General features: G+C 41.1%; 1 protein-coding gene across 1 annotated transcript in view; it reads right to left on the bottom strand.

Moving 5' to 3' along the window:
* lmbr1 (limb development membrane protein 1) overlaps positions 1-14,073 on the bottom strand; it is a 32,176-nt gene that overhangs the window by 8,533 nt on the left and 9,570 nt on the right. Inside the window, exons 6-12 of the mRNA XM_072378149.1 lie at positions 9,878-10,004; positions 9,534-9,602; positions 9,337-9,401; positions 8,781-8,853; positions 4,325-4,414; positions 3,198-3,274; positions 2,615-2,692 (exon numbers count right to left, since the gene is read on the bottom strand). Of these exons, the coding sequence (XP_072234250.1) occupies positions 2,615-2,692; positions 3,198-3,274; positions 4,325-4,414; positions 8,781-8,853; positions 9,337-9,401; positions 9,534-9,602; positions 9,878-10,004 (579 nt within the window). The remainder of the gene's footprint in view (positions 1-2,614; positions 2,693-3,197; positions 3,275-4,324; positions 4,415-8,780; positions 8,854-9,336; positions 9,402-9,533; positions 9,603-9,877; positions 10,005-14,073) is intronic.

Genomic DNA, 14,073 nt, shown 5'->3' with positions numbered 1-14,073 from the left:
GGACTCCTTTCAACTCCTCTTTGCAGTCAAGTAGCAGGAAAGGTGATGGAGTTCATGTTTTGTGTTTCCCTTACAGAATTTTTTTTTCTTAAATAAAACAAAGTATGTACACACATCTACCACTTGGGGCCCCGTTCAGACCAGGCACTGATATGTGTCATCCAATCACAAGTGGACAGCACCAAGAACATCTTCTCACACTTTGCGTTACAATGTGTGCCCACATGCCTCTTGAGTGACCACTTCTGATCGGATCTCAGTTACTTCTAGATGCAAATGGACTCGTAGCCTAAGTCGCGTTTCACGAGTGCTGCGTTTGAAAAAGAGGAAGTGCGGTCTATCCCTATTGGCTTCTGTGTGACCCGTCAAAACCAAAGACGGTACATATTGCAAATGTTACAAAAACATCCAAACAGCTTAAAACGGGTAAGTCTAAACCGTGTCGTTATGTTTTTGTATGAATGTACTTTCTGTACAACTCCTTATAGCGACACCTACTGTTTACTATGAAAACTGCAGCGAGCGACTTAGACAGGGGTACAAACGTAAATGGTGCTGTTATAGCTCTTAATATTCATTCTCATGCTTTGTTAAAGCTAGAATAGATGTGGCTGGACTTTTGTGTATCTTTACACGGAAAAGCCATAACATTATGACCTCCTGCCTAGCATCGAGTAGATTCCGCGTTTTCTACCAAAACGGCTCTTGCTCAGTCAGGGCGTAGACATAGAACATCTCAGTGTGTCCTGCAATGTCTGGTACTGGGGTGTTAGAAATAGATCCTTTGGGCCCTGTGGGTTGCAGGGTGGGCTCTGTGTGAATTGTGACTGCTTCAGATGAGATTGCTATCCAAAGAGTTTGAAGGCTGGGTGAACACCTCAGACTTTGTTCTGCTGATGGAGGATGCGACTGTTGTACTGTGTGAGTGGTCTGTACAAATGTTTAAGTAGGTGACATGTGTCAAAATAATATCCAAGTAAATGTCAGGATGCAGTGTTTTTCCAGCAGAACATTGTGTTGTAACAAGGTTTTAATATTACGTCTACATACATGTAAGCTTAAATCAGGAAACACCTCTCCAATGCAATCAAAAGGTACAATGAAAGTTGTAATGTACACTTTTATTTTCACTTTCAGAGAAGTGCCTTCGATGATCTTTGGGTAAGCATCTAACAACTTAAATGTTCATGACACCCAAGTCTAAAAGTTAAAGGAGGGCTCTAATATAAATCAGTTGACGTATATTTACAAAAAAAAAAAAAAACTGCCATCGAGCCACAGGTTCATGTCACAAAATACAGTGGTAAGTACGTTAGCTACCACTGAGAACACGTTTATTAAGCCCTCTCAGTACTTGCTCATAAAGCTGTAAAATGCTGTGTTCTTTGACAGAGGCAGCACCAGCTTCAGATCTCCATCCACCTGCTTGCTCCTCTTCCTCATTCCGTGTTCTTCATCATTCAGCTCCATAAAGCTGAAAGGGACACTGCTCAGTATGCTTAGGATTGCAGCAGGATGTTTAGTTGGAAAGGAAGACAAACATTGACGGGGCACTTCCATTGTGCTCTCCTCCCATAACAATCAGTGCATCAGAGCCTCATTTGACTTTCCCACAGTTTGAGTCTCTCTGCTCTGGTAGTGGCGGGTCCAGACGAAAAATCGGACTTTCTCTCCTTTAAAGCACTTTCTCTGCCCCGTCCTCATCTTAACCCAGAGAGTGGGCAGAGGGAATTTTTGTGCCAGAGGGGCAAAGTCTGAGATTCAAGTGTACGTTAAAGAGGTAAAAGGATGGATTTCATATCAGTATTGATTGATTAAGAAGGCTAGACCCCTTTCCTCATAGTTCTGTGAGATCAGAGGTGTGGCATCCATCCAGCACAAAAAACACATAAACCATTTAGTGGGGCCATACTATCAGGGAGGACGGCTTCAAGCTACATGACAAGCATAATGTGGGGGATTTTCTGAGATGTGTCATGCCAAAGAAAACATCTCTGCTCAATAAAATAATTGGAATGTCGAGGACAGCTCTGTCAGTTGCCCGCGAGATGCAAAATAAAATGTGGGAGAAATAGGATACATTATGTTGCCCTTTTCCAGACAAGAATGCAACCACAAAAGCTCACTGACACACACACATGCAAGCGGACACATGCAAACATCTCTGTGACTGCAGATGTGATGTGATACAGAGCTTAAAACAGGTTGGATGTTAGGTGCAGATGTGAATCTCAGAGAGCCACTCCACACTCTTAGTGTGCTTCACAGTAACAGCTCTTCACTTGGCCCTGTTTGCTTTTGCAGCAAGGAGAAAATTCAGCTTATTCAGTCACTGTGGACATGAGACACGTAGCAAGCTCATTGAATGTGCACATTGCTGTGAAATGACTCTGAATGAGCTTCCAAAACAACACCAGTAGCACATCGTTGGAGCCCGATTATCATCTCGTGGAGCCTTTTCTTCCAACGTGCACCTGAGCATATCCGGAATTTGATTTATGTCTCCGCCAGGGACATGGCAGGTCTGATAGGCAAGCACTTCTGCAGTTTACATTCTGGGTGTGTGTTAGTGTGTGTGAGCTAAAAATGTACTGCAGTTAGACAGAAGGCTTACTGTGGATCCCTTGGGCATGGCAGTCTCATCCACGAGAAGGTAGAGGATATTTAGCGCCACCATAATAACAGAGATTGTCTGCAGACACAGAGGAAGGTAAAGATTTAGTTACACATATTATAATTATGAAACAATTGATCAAATCCTCCTAGTATCCGCCATCATAATGTCACTGAATTGCAGGTGCCTTACTGATTCGCATGTGTGGTTAAGCAGAATAACTATTTTGTGATTGTAACTTGCTCCAATTTGAAGCTTTTCGAGACCTAAACAATGTCAGGTAGAGGAGGAAGAGGGAGTTGATGCACGTGCCGTGCCTCACACACGGCCTCTTTGCCCATCTACCAGTATCAGAAGACGTAAATGCTATTCCCACACTATAATTTATTGAAAATCACAGTTGTTGCAGGTGACTATTCAGCATTGTCTTAAACAGCTATTAAAAAAAGTAGGTTTGCCACCCAGAATCTGTGGGAAAAGAGGAGTTTTGAGGTACAGAGTCAGACCCAGTGGCCACCCGCCAGACGGTATACGCTTTTAGCAAACAATTCGAGTGTAATGATAGGTCAGTCTCAGCACTCACCGTTCCTGAGAGCAGGATCAGCATCACTATAGGATACAACAAGTTCTTCTCCCATCCCGATGCTTTTTTTCTTCTCTCTATGAGAACAACACAGTGTAGGGTTATGTACTTTAAGAAAAATATGGAGAAGCCACTCTTTCGTGACACAATTCAGTGATGAGCTGAAATCCTCCATTACAAACCAATTTCCACCAGCGGTTGATAAATATGTTCATCAAAGACAACTACTGAAACCACAAGCCCCCTGGCTTTGTTTACAGGGATTGTACTGCTTGTTTTGGTAAAACATATCGTGAGTGTGTGCACCTAACAGAACTCACCTATCAATGCAACCATCCCACCTCCAGGTAATATCCTTTTCCTAACCTTCAAAAATGATGCTCATCCTCTTTAATTAGCCACACACTTTGCCTTAATTAGTGGAAACAGTAATAAATCATAGATGAAAAGAAATGCTACAAAATTAATTCCGTGATTTATACTTTGGTTGGAAAATGTGTGTGTGTGGAGGCCAACTAATGGGACTTTTTCCTCCAAGCCAGATGAAACATTTCAATTTTATATCCACATCATAATTCAACAGCTGATCAGTCATGTTTGTACACAAGGCTGACAGCTTGTAAGCCACATCCACTATGTCTTTTAGACATCCGCTGTCCTCTTACATTGTGTATGTGACTGCCCTCGACTCTCTGCCATATTGACTTTCTTTCTCCATTTCCAACCTTGTTAGTCCTCTGTTTTCTCAAAGTGTATCCAGCCTGCCTGCCTGAGAAGTTTGCCAAGTGCACTTTATATGCACCATCCTTCTAAATTAATGACATCACTAAAAGGTCTGCAACAATATAAAGTTTGCATCTTGTCCAATATCCTAAGTGCCTTTGTGCTCTCCTCCCCCCACCCTGCTCCCCAAAAGGCTCAGGCCTCATTTATAATATCCTAAAATGGATGGAAAATTATCAGGCAGTTTTGATCCAAGTCCAAATTTAGAAATTAAGGCAGATGAAGAGGGAGCGGCTGCTTGTCAGCAATATTTAAAAAGCTAACATCTTTGGCATATATTTCTATGGTAATTCAAGGTCTTAAAACAAAATACATCAACCATGTCATGAAATACAAACACTTACCCAATTTGTTCCTCTGATTTCTAATATTGTCCAATTCTTTACTGAGTTGGTGAGTAAAGCCTCCTCGGATATAAGTGTGTGATGATGACCCTGTGGAAACAGAACTTAATCAAATGACTTGTCTTTTCTAATGTTATGTACAGATCTGCAACAGAAACATTACTGTCATTCCTGATTTAACTGTGAATGAATAGTTCTGCCTTTGTTTAACCCAAAAAAGAATAAAAAAATCTAACAAATAAATAGATGAAAAATACTGTACTGTATTGCCAGAAATCTTAAGAAACTCAAATTAAATTGAAAGACAGAATTAAGAGGATGTTGAACTATGTTTGTCTCGCCTCAGCATATAACACTGAACTCATCTTTATTAAGAAATCCGATCAAAACAAGTAATCCTGCTCGATGCACAACATGCGATTTCAAACAGGTAAAAATAATCTCTTGTGTCAGGAGCTGTCTAGCACATGCCACAACTGGTTGAGTGGGCTGGATAAGACAGCAAGGGATTCTCCAGGAAAACCACAAGGCAAGCTCATTTAAGGCTAATTTATCTATTTTACTCTGTTTTCCTTCCAGCTCGACACACCAGCATACAGGCCCCTTGAAGCCAAAGTGGAAGAGTATCCATTTGCAACCCCTAGGGTGATTGGCAGATCAAGACCAATTAGTTCAGTGTTACATCGTTACTAGCATGCAATAAAAATACCATCTTTCATCTTTGTCACAGGAGTGAAGGACCAATCACTTTGATCAGACCTTTTTCTTCCTTGGTTATTATGACACACCCTGTCTGGATGGGTTTATGTAGGTTAAAGAGGTGAGATAGACAGGGAGAGAGTTAACAGTCTACATTTAAGCCCCGGCAGATACCTGTCCCAGGATCTGAACAGGGGAAAGTTTGAACCCTCCGAGCAAATGCAGTCACAACACAACAGGAAATGTCACGGGCGGTTCAATAGCTCTTTTTGTTCAAATACAAATGAAACACTTTGCCTCAGGGTCGCCAGATCTGCTCAGCTACAAGTTGACTAATTTATCACCAATTTGCAAAGTATATTCAAACTCTGCATCACATGTCACCGGGGGAGATAAATCATTGAAACAAAAAGTAGGTTCTTAAAAGCCACAAAAAAGATTTGATTGAGAAAAGGACAAGGTCACTTGTTCAAACAGTAAAATGAAATGGTAAGAACTTCAACTGCAGAATCCTCAATGACATCATTCCATACTGAAGTTACATATATCCTTCTTCTCCCTCTGCTGGCACCGTCAAGTAAAAGACTGAGTTACAGCAAGGCAAGAGATGCTGAGTGAGGTTTCTGGCAGCCAGGAGGGCTCAGAGTAATTCAACATATCCTCTCCAAGTGAAAAAAATTACGTCATCCACAGATATGCTAAACACCATGCTGAGACAACAGAGGCACTGGCAAGGTCATTGTGCCGCATAGCATCTGGACAAGTGCTCTGTTTTCAGCAAATCAAGGTTTTGATGGAGGCAGTATGAACAACTGTGTGCATCACTATGCCCGTACTGCAGAATCTGGTCTATTTATATACCTCTGCTCCAAGATCATACATTGAAAATGTTCCTAAAACCAAATCTGTCGCCCTCCTGGACCCCATCATGAAATTACAACTTCACCAACTCCACATTTCTCTCTCACTTTATCCTGCTTCTCTCATCCTGACTTATGTCTACCCAGCATTGAAATTCAAAGTAGAGTATCAGTGGTCCGGGAATTACCGTAGAACTAAAAACTAAATCAAATTTAACTGCATTAAATATGACTACATAACATTATGATAAATACCAGTTTGTTTGTTTTCAGTAAAGTCAGATTGGCACAAAATTGATCCACTGAAGAGTTTAAGATGCAGTTGATTATCATTTCCCTCGAGTTCCATCCATCCATCCATTTTCTATACCTGCTTAATCCAATTTAGGGTGACAGGGGGGCTGAAGTCTATCCCAGCTGTCATTGGGCGAGAGGCAGGGTAGACCCTGGACAGGTGAAACTGAGTTCCTCTGATCAGATATTCACACAAATATCTGTTGTGAATGTGTTACTTGTAACAGTGCAATAACCAGCAGGCTTTGAAGCCAGCAGGATGGATGTATACAGGATATTTCATTAAAAAAAAATTATATACAAGGAAAAATTCCTCCTGGGGAAAAACAAAACAGTTCAGTCGTGTGTCCTGTTTGTATGACCTGCTGAGGTCAGAAGTCTGCATGCAAAGTGCACATCCAAATGGTGGCGATGTTGAAGATAAAACTGTGGACGTGCATGAAGGGTAAAACCTGCATCACTTCACTCACGCTGTAATTGTTCTTTTCAACAAGCTATTGACTTTAAAGCCATACTGTTGTTGTGTTGAGGGAGGCATGCAAAGAGATCTTGGGCCCAATTTTCTGGAAAATTTGTGAGAAACAAAATACACAAACAACCCACATGCCTGACCTTCTTTCTCATGGCGCTCAATTCGGTTTTCAACCCATCGTTTTAGTGCGTAAGCCAATTTGAACTCAGCAGTGATAAATGCACGAGATGTTAGTCTATTGACATTTAGAGACAGATTTTCAAAAAATACTCTGAGCTACATTTGGGAGTTATCATTTAGTACATTTTGTCAGAGAATAGTCTAAATACCCGCCATAAACTGGTTTTGATTATGATCCCATTCAAAGACTGTTCATTGTCAATCCAACACTGTTAAAAACAGTGCAATGTTTAAAAAAAAACACTTTCATAAAATATCTCATTTCTATATTTGTCTACAACAAAAATCTATACATAAATAAATAATAAATAGATTCATTTATTGAGTGTTTGTTGCAGCTCTAATAATACATTAGCCTTATCTGTTTGGTACATTAACATATTTAGTATGTTTGTGATTTGGCAATCCGTAACCAAATTCAATGCAAGACAGAGAGGAGGAACACTAAAAAAATAAACAGCAAAAAAGGAGTTCTTCTAATTACTTGTTTGCAGCTTTTGTGAATATTCTAAGACAACATGTCTCTAAATATTTCTCATCATGAGACGTAAACACACATGGCTAATAAGCCAGTTAAAGCCACAATGAACAGATTCACATGATTGAAACTACCAACATTCCACTGCAAATATAAAGGGAGGACAACAAAGGGCCCGACATGTAAATAAACATGAATGCATCAACTGATGAGGCTAAACAGTCCACATCAACAGAGCACAAACTGGGTAAGAGGATAATCTATCAGAAAGGCTTGATGCAGAGAGGTGAAGCAAGAAGACAACATTGTTTGTCCCTGGAGTGTGTCCTGTGAACTGTTCCTGAACTGTTTTCTACTTAATGTTCGAAGATCAAAAGGAACACCACTTGAGCTTCAGTTTCACCTACATATGAGCATGAACAAGTATTTGCATGTGCATAGCATACAGTATGTGCATAAAAACAGTCCTGTCTGATAAGCAAGGCTTTAAATTCCTCTGAACAGAATCCTCCCTCATCTTAAATTCCCACCTCTGTAACAGGCAGCATGAACTGCAGCTTGGCCTCGCTCCACACACAGGCGTGTGTTGACCACTGTTATTTTTTGCCTCACAGCGACTTGTAAAGATCAAACAGTCCTGGAGACGATAAGGAACTGATTACAATTATTCTATCAGTTAGTTCAAAGCGAGGCAGCGTGGAATGAGCTCTAAGAAACCGTACGCATTGGTGGCAGTCTATGGAGGAGGGAGGCGTAGCATTCGAAAACATGCGCTATCAGAGGCTGATCTCTCCTACCTTCCTGGTTTGAAAAGACGCTCGTTCTCTTCATTTACTCACATCTGTACACTTGGTTGCGTGCTTGAGTTAATATTAAAGTAGGTTTAGGATACCGACTTCCTGCTTTTTGAGATAATTCAACGTCAAACAGGGATTTGAGGGAAAACAGACGGCTGGACACAAGACGGAAATGCAGGCTAAAAAAATAACATTTTCACCAGCCTTCAACTCTTTAAACTTTCCCCTTTGTGTACAAGTCTTAAGAACAGCACAAATCTCCTGATCCCCTTTCAGAAGTCAGTGAAAAGTTGTCCTTTAATGTCCACAGCGGCAAGACACAAGTTCCTTCCATCCTATTAACCGGCCTACCATTCTGGGCCTGACTTTAAATGAGGCAATCATTTCCCCAGCAGTGACAGTGGCTCTGAAGTGTCTTAAATGGATCCTTTGGATAAAACTTTCTAAACATAATATATGGTCTGTGCCATGGTGATTGCTATGACCTTTAGCAGAAAGTTATAAGAGTGAGACAGTGTTAGGAAAAGCTGGTTTCAAGTGTGCGGGAATGTCTGCGCACGCCAAGCTGAATTTTCAATGCTAATTGATTCCAGCGTGGCCTGCTTTATCACACCCAATAGTGCTGTCAACTCTTCCCCTTGCCTGTAATGTGCCAACACGTCTCCCACAGACATACCGTTTAATCTCCTCTGAAGAGCTTCCTCCTGCAAATGGATGCAGTAAATCTGCTCATCCAGGTCCTCTAGGATCTAAAGGGGAGGGAGCAGAGAAGGAAAAGATGAAATGGGTTATAATTAGGCCCAAAGTGGGACTGGAGTAATGGCAGATGGAAGGATGAGTTGGTGATGTATTTGTAGTCCTCTGTTATGCATTTAAATTACCAATTGAGACCTATTTCAGAGCAAACTGTCATAGACTGTATGCTAATCTTTGAAGGTTTAAGCTTGTAGTCAAAAGTATGAACAAAAAAAACTTTGCCACTGACTAAATCCTCTATAACTCAACCACATAAACACCTTAACTACACCTTAACTACAAATGGTCACAACCTGAATATAACTAAACGGATGATCCGGGGCTGTTTTCGTCAGTCAGCTCTAAAAATGAGGTCAGATGACCACCTAAAATACTGCGACCAGGTTTTTCCATCAACAGATATCTGCCTTCCCTGATAGACCCGGCGTTCTACCGGGGATCATTTTTTTGGCTAGGCAGTGTAGATGACCACTTACTGTTGGCTTCACTAGTAACTGGCCCATGACAGTGAACATCCTGGATAATCCAACAGGAGTGCACACTACATTGGAGACAGAAAACAGCACGATTAGCATTAATTCCAACAAAGCAAACCAACTGATGGTAGTTTACCACAACTGATATAATATTATGTTTGCTGCAGTTGCATATTGAATTAAATCAACCATCTTACTCAGTAAAAGCAGTCCTCCCATCAGAGATATGCAGGAATAGAGGTATGGTAGATAGAATTCCCACAGATCTACAGGAAGGAGAACAAGAGGTTATTTTAATATGTTCAATTCGATTAGAAGCTATTTTAATTTTCACCCTTTGTGGAGGGACTGATAATGAGGAATGAATTTTAATTCCAGCTCACAGCTGAAGTTTTACAGCCACAACAGAAACATGGGTGAGAGGTTTCATACCAATTTTCACACTACTGGAAAAAACAAAGGCACAATTTCCCAAATTTCAATATATGAATAAGAGACATTTACAATTACAAATTAAGTTCAAATATTTCAAACTACATACCATAGAGAGACTCCATACTGGCTGCATCATTGTCAATCAGGGCCGATGCAACCCACACGATCCCCAGAATGAGCAAAGCCAGCAGGAAGAGCATCACAAAAGTCTCCAAAATACGTGCCTTAATGCCCTGATGAAGACAAATACACATATGAGACAGAAAAGTGTTAGATATGGATGCTACAGTTCATACTTAGTCTAAATAAATGGATATTACACGACAATAAGGTCCAAACTGTGCTTTCAGACATGCAGTGTGAAATAATGTAAAATATACTGCTTTTAAACACCAAGTCTCAAATGAACTCAGAGCAAGTTCACATCAACATTGAAAGAATAAAAGGTAAACAGTTTGTGATCCAAGGACCCAAAGCACACAATCCCACCTATAAACCACAGAGGAGGCTGTATTATGGCCGAAGCATGCGAGGCTGCCGACTGAGCTGTGAAAAGAAGCGACCGGATGGATACAAATGTGTGCCAATTTATAAGATGAGTGAAGCTTAACTAAATTAATCTTTACAATTTAGGAGTATAACAATCCTAAAATTACAGCCAAGCCAATCAAATAGCTTTGAAGTGTGAAGAAATCAAATATCCTTTGACTTGTAGGGTTAATAAACTTCATTAATCGAGATGGAGACCCTCCTGACATCAGAGAGTCTCCTGGACAACAACAAGGGTTAAGATTGGCTGTAGTAACGGCTAGATAAAGCATCAAAGATAAGATAACAAACAACTTCACGATTTTTCTGCAAATTATTAAATAACTGTGGGTGCTGGAGGTAAACTTACTCAAAATAAAGACAAAATAGAGACTCGACACCAACATCGTATTCATTTTTTTCTTTCAAATCAATCTACTAAAGCGAAAAAAATATACAATATAACTCACAATAGGAAGCTAGTTTGTGACATTTCCTGCACTCATCATCCAAATCTTAAACAGAAAACAAAATTCTCTCTACAAGAACACACCCTCCTCCTCCATCTTGCCTCACTTAAATAAAACACCATCATTTCCACTCAATACACAAACAGAGCATAAAGGCTCCCATGGATTTCTGTGTAAAACAGCTTTTATACACACATACTGGGGTCTATAAAACGGGTCTAACAGAGGCTGGTAGAGGCAGGGGTGAAATTAAAAAGAGGAGGAGGGGTGGGGTTCTGTCAGGAGCATGAAGCCTGGCTGGGTCAGCTACTGTCTGCGATCAAGAGCAGACCTTCCATCTGGGGTCGATTAGGAGCTCCCTTTGCACCACGTTCATGTCCCAGGCCGTGCAGACGAGAGGCTTTTGGGGTAATTTGGGTTTTCCGGGTCACAAACTGCTGAGTGGTTAATAAAGTCCTTCTCTACCTGTTCACACACTTTTCATAACCTCCCTCCCCTGCTGGAGAGCCGAGCTGTCTCGCACTGTAAGATAGATAGGCGCTGTCATACACTTGTCAGGTAGGCAGCCAGGCATGAGATAACAAGGCTTCTCTGCTTTTTGAGCTCGGTTTAAATTGGGTACATGTGACCAATTTGTTACCAACTAACATAATGGCTGTGCGGTTGCTGTTCAACATTGGTCATTTTTTAGTGGAAATGGTTTTCATTCTGGAGATTAAATCATGAAATGCTCAGTTTTTCATTCACCTGTCCTGTAGCATCTGTATTTCAAGTTGTATCACTGTTAAACAGCTGAACTCTTCCCATAGCAGGAGTCCCATATAACTCCCTGTGTTGCATGCATGCGTCACCAACATATTTGATGAATTTAAGGTCTACGCATTGGCACCGATTTATTTCGTCTGTGTTTACAGTTGCAGAAGTAATATAAAATTTGAGGCTTATTCACTGTGGTGAAAATCCCTTAAACTGTCCATTTGCTATTATTGAGTAATTACATGCCGCTCACCTCCTCTTATGGAGTTATTCTGGAAAAGCTTCAGTGAGTGTAGAATTTTCTAGCACAACAAAGAGGGAAATGGGCAGCGTTTAGAGTGCCCCAATGTGGCTAACGTGGACACTGCAGGGCTCTTTGCTAAGGAAAAAAGAAACCTTAGTGGGGTATTAAGAATAAATAAATACACATCAATACAGACATGACCCCGGTAGCCATTAACACAGAGCTATGTTTGCCGTTATGTCATACAATGAATTCATGACTCGGTGCAGATGAACGATTCTCAGATATGTGCACAAATCTGACAAAGATGAATTTTGCTGACTGTCTCGTGTTCATCTGCGCGCTTGCACACTAAGTGCATTAGATGGATGTTATGATCTTGCAGCAGCGTTCAAACTGTGCAGAGGGGAAAACACTTGAATATCGCTGAATAAATAAATAAAAACAGGTAGAAGAGAGGAGATGGAAGAGAGAAATAAAAGAGAGGGAGGAACAGAAGGAGACTGGAGGAGAAGAGGAGTCAACGTCTGAGCAAACCTCATTCCCCCGAGGTAACGGAGGTGAGAGAGGAATGCTTTCAGGGACTTCAGTCACGTCCCACATGCGCTCTCTTAAGGATGCATCAGAACAAGCAGAACCGACAAGCAGGACATGTGTCCGCTCAAGCACACCAGTCCACCTTAACAAGCTGCCCATGCCATGCTGAAGGTATATTCCCTTTAGATAGGTCTCTCAATCATTTATAAGACTCAAATCATTCCACATTCAGATCATTTAGGGCAAAGGCAGTGCTCGTCACCTCCTTTACAATCATCTCTGCTTCTTCCATGATTGGGCTGAACAAAAGAAAGAGGACACTGAACTGAGACGATCGACTGGGTTAACTGGTCCGTCTACACCCATGAAGGTAAACATTCAAAGTCCTGCCTGCACTTACTTATTCTTGAAAGGGACAAACTTTCCTAATCACAAACGGTAAGGAAAAAAGTATGGTTTATAAATAGAAAAATCCAACTGAGTCATCACCGATGATCAAAGATTAAATTGTCAACATGTGAAGGCAGCAAAAAAAAAAAAGAAAAAGAAAAAAAAGGCCTGTGCCTTGGCATCCAGAGTGCCCGCTGAAAGTTTCTATTCTTGCCATTCTAAATGTGTAACTACCTCTAAATATAGCAGCTCTAAAATATTCAGCATCCCCTGATCCTCACACCGACATCCAGTGAGGGGCTGCTTAACTGCAGATTTGATCGTACGAGCCTGGAGAGATTTCCAAGAAATATGTGTGTAATGGCCAGAGTTTAAAGTAACAACTTCATATGCAGCAGCAAACATACATGCATCAGTGCACGTATGCACAATCAGACGCCCGCAATGAGACTTGTAAATCAACCTCCAAATCCACCCTTATTACAATAAGTGGCACTGGAAACAGTCCACAGGCTTTCCATCCAGGCTGCAGTCGAACTGAAGCGCATCTGCCACATTTGATTGTTATAGTGTTTAGACCGATGAACCTAGCAAATCATTTCCCTTTGGAAGCTGAATGCTAGAGAGGAAAAGTGGAAGTATTATACTTGCAAAGGTGTATTGAATGAGAAAACGAAAAAAGATGAAAAATCAGACAAAAGAAGAAAGTTGCACAGGAGCCTCCTGGCTCCATCAATCCTTTGCAGGTCAGCAGGTGGTGGCAGAGATCATCCCGTGCACCATCTCTCTGCTGACTGTCAGGGAAGCGTGCAGCAAGGGCCAAGAGTGTAATCAGTGAGGAAGGGGGCAGGGCCTTTTTCTCACTCCTTAGCAAAAGACTGCTCTCTTTGCTAAAGACATGCCAGATGCTCAGGGACCTTATTAGCGTATCCTTCAACCAGTCAGCTGCAATGCAATGACCGTGTCAAAGACAGAAAGCAGAAAGGAGGGACACTCCCCAGTAAAGCTGCGCAATGAACTTCTAAAGACTCTTTAGACTTCTTAATAAAGCCTCAATGACATGGAAGCCCGGCAAATGAACGGTATAACGTCAAATCTTTCGAACCTCACATCAGGAAACAGAATTGTTCATATGAAGAAACTGGCTTCAGTTCTTCCTTGTGTCTGCAAAGTCTTACTTCAGCTTATGATGTCAGGAAGTTTCTAATTTGAGCCTTCAGATAATAAATAAAACACAATCGTAACCGTTTCCTGTCACTTTTGATCTTTTTCCAAAGTGCAGGTGAGGCCCAAGTGTGCACAGTTGCCCATCAACATAATGTACTTTATCTACTCTAACAGAGTTCAAGTCTTGTAAAAAGAAAAGTTTCCACACAA

Source organism: Leuresthes tenuis, unplaced genomic scaffold (assembly GCF_036924035.1).
Source record: "Leuresthes tenuis unplaced genomic scaffold, fLeuTen1.0.hap1 SCAF_24, whole genome shotgun sequence".
NCBI classification, from domain to species: Eukaryota; Metazoa; Chordata; class Actinopteri; order Atheriniformes; family Atherinopsidae; genus Leuresthes; species Leuresthes tenuis.
This window is presented reverse-complemented; position numbering and strand designations above follow the sequence as displayed.